The sequence below is a fragment of the Saccopteryx leptura genome, chromosome 1, assembly GCF_036850995.1.
Source record: "Saccopteryx leptura isolate mSacLep1 chromosome 1, mSacLep1_pri_phased_curated, whole genome shotgun sequence".
NCBI lineage: Eukaryota > Metazoa > Chordata > Mammalia > Chiroptera > Emballonuridae > Saccopteryx > Saccopteryx leptura.
The window spans coordinates 390,104,450-390,114,973 of NC_089503.1; the positions used below are offsets into that span (position 1 = coordinate 390,104,450).

Consider the following 10,524-nt stretch of genomic DNA (forward strand, 5'->3'; position numbering starts at 1 on the left):
GACAGAACTATGCTTGTAATATATATTTATTCATTCCATTAAACTCATTATACCTTTGATGAAATACTACATTTTAATTCCCTTGCGTTTGTTACTTCAGTAAACAGACTTAGTAACATAAAGAGAAAAAGTGCCAAACATTTGTGTCATTTGTTTCAGCTTGTGTGACGCCCAGAATTCTCCCGAGATAACCATGAGTGCGGTGTGTAGATGGTGTTACAATAAGTTGTGCCCTTGAAACCACATCAACACAATAAATTAAAGAAGAAAATTTAATTAATTATTTTTTACAAAAGGATATAGGGACTTTGTTCTTAAATGGATTTTGTTGGAAGTGGATGATAGGTGGGGTAGTTCTATAATTAAGTGTCTTAATTCTGACCTAGAAGGAAGGAACGCTATACTGAAGCTAAATCTCTAACTGGTGAAGAAGCAGCAGTCATTCACGTTATCTGGGAGAGAAGTGTGCTTGGTAATTTCTGGGTTTCAGATGATTTTCATGTTTTATTTGCGTTCAGCCACGATTGTGAAATGACCTTGTTTTCTGTGTTGCCCACCACGGTCACAGACTGGCTGTCCAAGGCTGCTGTTCTGTCAGATTGCTGTGTTCAGCAGGAGAACACCGGGGCCCAGCTGTGAGTCCCAGGACAGCTCCTGGCAGCACCAGGCCTGGTTAGGAGCACCAGGCAGCTCCCAGATACCGGGGTTTTTCACCTCCCCCTTCTTTACAGTCACTGTCACCATGAGGCAAGACAGTGCTGGAGAAATGAGGCCTCTCACAGGGACATGGTGCTGACGCCAAGTGGAGCTCCCGTTACCTTGTGTCTTCCCAAACACACACAGAAAATCCATTCATCCATTCTTCTGAAACAAAACAGGTCTCCCTCTAATGACTGCCTGAGGCTTTAGCTAAACCCCTAGCCCCTCACAAGTACATGGAATTTTCATGAGGCAGGATAAACGATGTGAAAAGATCCAGCAAGTGAAGGGAAAGAAATCAGTATTCTAGGTCACAGCAATTCCCCTCATTCTACCATCATTTTACTTGACATTATTAAATTTAAAAAAAAATCACAATGAGCCAGCAAAACCTTTTTTTAAAAAATAGAATCAATGTCCCTAAATTTTCTTTAAATGTACCATAAGCAGCACTGAAACGCAGAGCATAGAGTAATCAAGGCAGGAAAGAGTCAGTGTAAAATCATGCAGTTACTGTCGCAGCACTAGAGTGTAATTTATTGTCCCAGGTGCAAATAGGGGAGCTTTTCAGAGCACAGGAGAAATCATTTACTCGACAGAGTTTCTACAGGTAGAAAAGGCCAAAGTGTTCCTGGGCTCCCACCAGCAGAGATCCCATAAGTAAGTGGATCAACTCAAAATTTGGAGAATTCCAGGGACACTATGGCACTATGGAAGACAAAAAAAAAAAAAGACAGCTACCTTAGGCATGGGGACCAGAGAAAGGGGAGGGGGCTGTCAGGGAGGGGGATCAACTCAGGGGAGAATTCTTGGAGGTTGTAACCAGAAAATCCTGAAGGATGCCATATTAGTGATGGCCACATCTGTCCACGTGGCTGCTCAGAAATCCCTTGTCACCAGCAGGTACAGAGACTAAGAGAAGATGGCAATTTGATCCCTTCCCCCCTTCATAGAAACCTCCCTCCGGTCCACGCTGAGTGGAGGCTGCAGCAGAACCAGGGGGTTTCCCACTCCCTGCCGGCCTCTCTGTACAAACTCTTCAGCTGGCAACTGAGGTGTCATCACAGGGGACTTTTCTGATTGGTCAGAACCTGATTTTAGGATTCTCTTTGGGTGTTTTTAGAATTTTCTCAGCTCTGTCCTCATTATTGTTCTCCAACTCAGGACAGCCATTGCTGAGACCACCTTGAGGAGACGATGACCCTAAACAGAGCTCTGATTTGGGGGACCCTCGCCCTGACCACCATGATGAGTCCCTGTGGAGGTGAAGACATTGTGGGTGAGTGCACCTCTGAGTGGTGTGGGGACTGGTCCTGGGAAACAGAGAATTGGAGGGTGAAAAACACAGAGATTCGCATAGAACTAGTAGAGATTCCTCAAAGCCATTCTCAACAGGAAGCAGATCCAAAAAGCATGGTCCTTCCCCGCTTAGAAAACCAGAGTCCCAGTCTGCTGTCTCTGCTAGCTGTGCTGTTGCACCTTCTCTGAGGACAGTGTTCTGTTTCTAGTGCTGGATCCAGTGAACACAGCCTGCAGGGCTCTATGCTTAGATTGCCTCAAAGATAGGGGTGTTTTCATGAGTGAGTGTTTTGTTACTAAAAATTCATGAACTAATGCTCCCAAGTTTTTCTGAACAATTTTTGGAGTTGTTTTAATATACAATTATATTTCTCCTGAATTTTATCTTGGGGTACATAGTTTCAAGAATTTTGTAGACTATGTAGATATAAAGCAGTGTACTTTGCATTGTCTCAGATTTGCATACATTCCCACACTGAGAACTGACAAGGGTGGGAGTGGTAAGGAGCCCAGTGGACGCCCTTAGACAAGTCATGTTACCACGTCCTCACTTGATCTGTTACCTCTTCTGTGTCATCTCACAAGGACACCAAGTAAACCAAGTATGTAAATATGATTTCCAAGTAATGAAGACGTATAAATGTCAAGGGTATTCTTATTTTTTAATTATAACTATTACAGGTATAGCTTTATAGTTTTTCTTTAACAAAGTAAAGAATATTATTATTTTAAAATTGAGAACTTTGTGATGAAAACTTGGTGAATTAAATTATTTAGTCTCCAGCTGTCAGCCCAAACATCCTGCCCTTCACCCTGTCTGAGGAAGCTCTGGAGAGGGAGAGGGTGGGCCAGCACGGAGTCAGTCCTTGTCCCCTGTGCCCCTACCTTTGCTGTCACCTCCTTCCACCCTCTCTTCAGATATTCCTTCATCCTTCGTTCTTTCCAGGACCCATCTGGCTCTTTTTCCTGTTGTTTTATTGGCATGAAGATTGGGTTTGTAGAAACCAAGGTGGAAAAGCCAGGTAGTTCAAAGGGGAAGTGGAGAGGAGGTCACTCTAACCTTCAACTACTCTACTTGCATGGCGGCTCCCACCTAACGTTGTCTGTAGTGACGTTCCGCCTGCTTCTCCAGAGCACGTCCACATCTCCTGTTCTCAGGGTCACCCAGCGTGTCCTGGTCAGGTGGGACCTACCCATGACCCCCAGTGGGAACCGGGCCAAGGGGCTGCTGTGCCTGTAGGAACCCATGAAAGTGCTTGATTTTCTTTTAAAAATAGAAAAAAAATAAACTTTTAGGGTAGAAGAAACTATTTTAATTTAGCCTGGATTATATTCTGCTCACAAAAATTAGGGGATATTTTATTGCTTCGTATTCATTTTGAAATATCCTCTAATTTTTGTGAGCAGTATATTTGTTTTTATATCAATATGATCATAAAATATGCATTTTTAATATTTTCATGGGGAAAAGGCCCCACCTTAGCAACAAATGCTAAGGGTTCACAAGTCATAATGCAGCCCTGGTCTCTGCTGAGTCTCACCTTCCTAGGATTCTGCTACCTCTGTGTCAGCCAGTCTTCCCAAGTCTCTGTCATCCTGGAGAAGAGCAGGTGGCATGGAATACACATTCCTGAGCACACAGTGAGCTAAGTGCTGGGGGTTCAAAGATGGAAAGACACACTGTGTCCCCAGAGGACTCTCAGATTAGTGATGGGGACAGCATGGGGCAGGAGGGCAGGACCATTGCTGAGCAGGACAGGGACCAGAGAGGCTGAAACTGGGGAAGAGCATTAGGAGCAGCTGGTCCAGGACTGTGATGTTCTCGGGCACCATGTGCAGCCCAGGACGAGCTCCAGATGAGAGGATGAGCTCCTGTGTTCATGTGTGAAAAGGAAGTCAGGAAGATGCATTACAGGACAAGGAGGCTTTGCTGGAGGACCTTCTAAGTGACCAACCCAGGGGTGACACTGGGTAGGGAGGAGGAAGAGATAAACGTGTAGAGATAAATTGGATGGGGGGAGGGGTTAGAGATCATGATGTGGACAAAAATATGTTTAGTGAGAGGACTTCATTAAGGAGTTGGTGACTAAGCAGAGCTTTCAAGAATGAACTGCGGGTGTCCAGGAAATCCTAAAAGATAATTTCAAGGAGAAAAACAGACTCTTGTAAAGACCAAGAAACATGAAAAGATAATGTCATCTGGTTTGACTGGCAGATGAGGCATTGTGGAGGGTGCTGGAGTATACGGCTGTCGGTTACCCCTTCACAGGGCCCCTTACTAGCTCCTTTACTCACCTGAGTCTCCCCTGACCAACAAGCTCTCAGGTGGCACGCAGGATCTGTGTTTTACTCGTTGCTCCTCACAATGTCTGAGACTTTACTGATACTCAATAAAGAAGACATTGTGGAAAGAGGACGTGGTAAAAGGCTCAGAGGTGTCCAGTTGGGCTCATTTGGGTGGAGTCATACTGTGCTGGGTACCAATCTACCTCAGCATCAGCAATCAAGTACACTGTCCATGTGAGGGAAGGGCCAGAGCTTACCCTGTGTCCTCAACAAACGTGGGTTGAATTAGAAAAAGAAGTTTAGTCGTGTCCTTCCAGAAATAAAAAGAGGGGTGAAAAATAATAGAAACCTAAAATCTAATTAAGATTTTATTGTTATAACGGAGGACACCTCTCCTCTGAGGATCACTGCTATTCCAAACACAGAGACCTTAAAAATACCACTTAGTTTTATACAGCTTACAGTGTTGTCACTGTCTTTATCATATTCTTCCTTAAACACTGAAGTAATGAAAGGAGACTTTTAAAAAAATAATCAGGTCTTCAATGTCACCTCATTAAATTAAATTTCTAAATAAAAATAATAAAAATGAGGCACTGGCCAGTTGCCGCAGCGGTAGAGCATTGGCCAGGCGTGTATAAGGTCCAGATTCGATTCCCATTCAAGGCACACAGGAGAAGCACCCATCTGCTTTTCCACCCTTCCCATCTCTTTCTCTCTCTTCCCCTCCCGCAGCCAAGACTCCATTGGAGCAAAGTTGGCCCGGGCGCTGAGGATGGCTCCATGGCCTCTGCCTCAGGCGCTGCTAGAATGGCTCCAGTTGCAGTAGAGCAATGACCCAGATGGCCAGAGCATCACCCCCTAGTGGGCATGCCGGGTGGATCACAGTCAGGTGCATGTGGGAGTATGACTGCCTCCCTGTTTCTAACTTTGGAAAAATAAATAAATAAATAAAAATTAAAATATATATATAAAATGAGATCTTATATGCTTTTTTTGGTTCAAAAAAAAAAAGCCAAGGAAGGAATCCGTGGTATACAAAATGTTCTCTTCTGAGTCAGTCCTGAGGAGAGAGAACCCGTAATGAGTGTGTTATGAGCTGATGAAGAAATTAGGTGAGAGAGAAAACTAATGAAACAGAGGGAGGTGAACTGAATCTCTAGGAAAGAAAGATAATGCCATGATCATTCATTCATCCATTCCTTATTTCATTCCGCTGTAATATTTATCACAAGGCGCTGAGCTAGGTTGGCAGCAAAGAGGAGTGAACAAGCCTGTGAGACTGCGTTCTGCGGAGCGGATGTTGGAGTGGATTTTAATGGGACAAACAAAGGGAGGAGCAGGCGCTGGGAACTGTGTCTACAGACAGAGCCAGAGGTGGACACAGCATCTGGAAGTCACCTTCTCCTGTCACTTTGTTTAATAAGATCCTGTTCTCTCCCTCTGTTGTCCACCCTCACTCATCAGCTGACCACGTGGCTGCCTATGGCATAAATCTCTACCAGTCCTACGGTCCCTCTGGCCAGTACACCCATGAATTTGATGGAGACGAGGAGTTCTACGTGGACCTGCAGAAGAAGGAGACTGTCTGGCAGCTGCCTCTGTTTAGTAAATATAGAAGTTTTGACCCGCAGGGTGCACTGGCAAACATCGCTACATTTAAACACAACTTGGACATCATGATTAAACGCTCCAACTCTACCGCGGCTACCAACAGTACGTGTTCACCATTCCGGCTGTTTATTGAACCTGCCCCTTCATACAGGCCTCACTCCCCTCTTCCCTCAGACAGATCCCCTCACTACTCTGCAAGTCTCTCTCCTTCCCAAGGACTCCCCAGATCTTCTCGTGGTAATTGCTGAACCTTCTTCCTCTACCTTCTTACAAATCCCATATTTCTGTGTAATACAAAGGTTCTTGTTCCCTTATTGCAACCCTCGAATCTTTCAAGGTCCCACAGACCCCCTACCTTAACCATCAGGCCCTCAGGAAGAAGGACACGGGGTGACGTGTGGGGCAGGTACCCCAGCTCACAGCAGAGGGAACAGGAGCTCCTCACTGTCCGATGGGGATGTTGGTGGGAGGGCTCCTCCCAGGTGGAATGTGGGACACAAATCTAATCCAGTGCTGTGTCCTCACCACAGAGGTTCCTGAGGTGACTGTGTTCCCCAAGTCTCCCGTGACGCTGGGTCAGCCCAACACCCTCCTCTGTGCCGTGGACAACATCTTCCCCCCTGTGGTCAACATCACATGGCTGAGCAATGGGCAGTCAGTCACAGACGGTGTTTCTGAAACCAGATTCCTCGCCAAAAGCGACCATTCCTTCCTCAAGATCAGCTACCTGACCTTCCTCCCTTCTGAGGACGAGGTGTATGACTGCAGGGTGGAGCACTGGGGCCTGGACGGGCCGCTCCTCCGGCACTGGGGTGAGTGTGAGTGCCGCGCCCCCTGCTGCCTCCTGTTCTCTGTCACGTCACACATCCTGCCCATGACCCCCTAACTCCCCTGGCCCTAGAACTAACACGTCAAGGGTTCTATGACAGACTGCACACGCCCCCTAAGCCCGGGCCCCACGGCTTTGCAGAACGACCCCTCCCTCCGCACCCCCTGTCCGTGCACAGGAGCGCTCTGTGTTCTGACCTCCACACCCTCCCGTTCACAGAGCCTGATGTTCCAGCCCCGATGTCAGAGCTGACGGAGACGGTGGTCTGCGCCCTGGGGCTGGCCGTAGGCCTCGTGGGCATCGTGGTGGGCACCGTCTTCATTATCCAGGGCCTGCGCTCCGGCGGTGCCTCCAGACAGCAAGGGCCCTTGTGAAGGGAAGGTAAGAGATTTATAAAAGTAGGAGGAGGGAGAGAAAGGAGGCTGTGGACACAGATATGGTAGAAAAGTGTACACAGTTGGGAGACAGCATAATGGTAGCACAGGAACTAGGACCCATCGATCTCACATCTGTCTTGTTGCAGGTGAATGGCCGATGTACAAGAGCAGAAGAGTGGACGTGCTAGATGACCAGCCCTGTCCTCTGGCCACATGGATTCATCACACCCCTTCCTTCCTCTTACACTCCTCACATCTTCTCTGTCACTAAAGATGCTGTATCCCCTCAGGCCTCACCTCTCTCTCGGAATTCTCCCCTAAACTCCTGGATTATTTTCTCGATGGTTACCTACTGTGGGATTCCTGGGATGTCCCACTCAGCTCCCTAACCCCTCAGTGACCCTGAGCTAATCTCTCCCTGGAGGAATAAACCCCCTTTATGAGGTCTTTACTGAATTCCTTCCTGTCTTTTATCTCAGGGCTGATGAGGACTAGGGTCCTTAATGTTTCAGGCCCATTGAGTCTCATTTCCCAGATCATGATTCATGCCCAGTAACACAAACAGAACAGGTACAGTCTTATAACATTTTAATACCTTAGCTGAGGTTAATATTTCTCTCTTCCTTGTGTTCCCACCTTTGACCACTGCGGCCCCCACCCCCAAAGTCAGGCATCAATGAAGGTAATATTGATATGTACCTTCTGTCTTTGATGTAGATTTGTTATAGGAGAAATACAAAAACCAAGGAATAAATCTGTATTCATTTTAATATAGCTGTTAAAGTAATGACAGAGAAATAAATTGCTAGAAAGAAATTTTGTATCTCAACAACACCAGAAGTCAGTATTTGTTCCCCAAACTTTAAATTTGTGAAGTGTAGTAATGATAGTAACAGCTTTCTTCTCCCCTCCTCCCCCTTGAGGAGATAAAAGGACTCTCAGCTGGAGAAGAAATGAAAGTTAATTAAGAGAAAATTAGAATAAGACAATAATCCAGGTATCTGGGAAGGACCAAATACTTTGTCTTTACTTAGGGTTAGTATCAAATGGAAAAAGGTGGGAGTAGCAACCAAAGACCTATTTCGAGTCCATAGAATACAGGTGTAGCTGCCTCACCTCATAGATGAAGTCCTGCTAGACAACCACGGAGATTTTCCTGTGTCACCATGGCAGGTCGGGGACAGTGGAGTGAATGTGACTGCAGGGTGTCCAGGCAGATAAGTCCAGGTCAGGCTCCGTGAACCCCTGTGTCCCTGGGTGCCTTGTCGAGCAGTAGAACAGCCCACCTTCCCCGGACCCTGCCCTCTCTATTCCTGGCTGAGGAAAGGGTAACCCTGTAAGAGAGAAATCACAGGGGGCAGCACGGCTGAGACAATGGAGCAGCAGCTGTGGGTGCTAGGTGCCCCTCTCGGTTCACCGTCTCCCAGTGGAAGCCCTTCCAGTGCACAGGGATCAACAGAAGGGAATCTGGCTCTCCTGAGTGTGTCCAACACTTTACTCTTGAGAATGTATGTGACCTGAGCTGGAATCCTTGTGCCCTTTGAGAATGTTTCCGGCACATTGCTGCAGTCTTTCCACTTTACAATCACTGAGTTCCTTCACTGCTTCTAGCATGACATCATAAAAGAGCAGCAAAATGTGCGAGACTGTCCCTGTCCATGCCACCTGCCTCAGTGGGCTTAAAGTGTAACTGGGGGAGGGGAGAGAAAAACAAGTACTAACAATTGATAGTTTGGTACAAAGAAATTTAAATTCAAATCCAGGACTCAGCACTTCATAGCTACTATTTTAAACTTTATAACACTGGGTAAAGCATCTAACATTTCTGTGCTTTATTTTTCTCATCCGTACATGGGAGTAATAATAGTTTCCTTGCAGAAGTATTGACAGAATTTGAGTAACTGGATAAGTAGGCAGTGCCTTACACAAACAATACAAATACATAAGAAAACATTGCTATTTATATCCATCATTAGTAAATTTATTTTTTATAATTTTTTAATCTTTTAATTATAATTGGCATAAAATATTATATTACTTTCAGGGGTACAACACAGTGATTAGACATTTACATAACATACAAAGTGATCGCCCTTATAAATCTAATATAAATCTGACAGTATACATCATTATTATAATAGATGGATGATATTTTCTATGCTGTACTTTACATCCCCATGACAATTTATAAAATTGGGAGTTTTTACTTCTTAATTCCTTCTTCTTTCTCAACCATCCCCTCAACCCTTCTTCCATCTGGTAACCATCAAAATGTTCTCTGTATTAGCAAGTTTGTTTCTACTTTGTTCATTTACTTTATTTCTCAGAATCCACATACAAGTGAAATCTTACGATATTTGTCTTGTCTGACTTATTTTATGTAACATAATACCCTCAAGTCCATCCATGTTGTCACAAATGACAAGATTTCAATCTTTTTATGGTTCAATAATATTTCATTGTATATATGTACCACATCTTTATCAAATTTATTTTCCAATGGATCATGTTATATGGGAAGCACTTTTGTTTTTCTGATCCCTTTAATAATTGAGGAGTTTCTAACATGGAGCTGTGGATGAATTTCTTTTTATATGTTAACTGGAGAATATTTTCCTCTCTAGGAGGAGAAAGACTAAATTGGATTAGGCTGAGCCAATAGAGAGGGTAGAGCAGTCAGTGATTTATCATTGGAGAAGGGGTTGATAAGAGAGTTGATGTAGAAAGAAGTTGTAATATTTAACCATGAGTTTTTACCCTAATGAAAAATATATTCTCTACTATGAAAAACTTTATGCCACTAAATTCAACAACCTAAAAGAAATGGATAAATTCCTAGAACAATACAACCTTCCTAGACTGAGTCAAGAAGAAGCAGAAAGCCTAAACACACCTATTAGTAGAGAAGAAATAGAAAAAACCATTAAAAACCTCCCCAAAAATAAAAGTCCAGGCCCTGATGGCTATACCAGCGAATTTTATCAAACATTCAAAGAAGACTTGGTTCCTATTCTACTCAAAGTCTTCCAAAAAATTGAAGAAGAAGCAATACTTCCAAACACATTTTATGAGGCCAACATAACCCTCATACCAAAACCAGGCAAGGACTGCACAAAAAAAGAAAACTACAGACCAATATCTCTAATGAATACAGATGCTAAAATACTAAACAAAATACTAGCAAATCGAATACAACAACATATGAAAAAGATAATACATCATGATCAAGTGGGATTCATCCCAGAATCTCAAGGATGGTTCAACATATGTAAAACGGTTAACGTAATACACCATATCAACAAAACAAAGAACAAAAACCACATGATCTTATCAATAGACGCAGAAAAGGCTTTCGATAAAATACAACACAATTTTATGTTTAAGACTCTCAACAAAATGGGTATAGAAGGAAAATATCTC

The 10,524-nt window shown here is 44.2% G+C and overlaps 1 protein-coding gene across 1 annotated transcript; it reads left to right on the forward strand.

Moving 5' to 3' along the window:
• The first annotated feature begins 1,828 nt into the window (after nucleotides 1–1,828).
• Nucleotides 1,829–9,455, forward strand: LOC136387809 (SLA class II histocompatibility antigen, DQ haplotype D alpha chain-like). The gene is made up of 5 exons (XM_066359855.1): nucleotides 1,829–1,978; nucleotides 5,752–6,000; nucleotides 6,429–6,710; nucleotides 6,947–7,108; nucleotides 7,251–9,455. The coding sequence occupies exons 1-4, from the start codon at nucleotides 1,897–1,899 to the stop codon at nucleotides 7,099–7,101; spliced, it is 768 nt and encodes a 255-aa protein (XP_066215952.1). The 5' UTR covers nucleotides 1,829–1,896; the 3' UTR covers nucleotides 7,102–7,108; nucleotides 7,251–9,455.
• The last annotated feature ends 1,069 nt before the right edge of the window (nucleotides 9,456–10,524 follow it).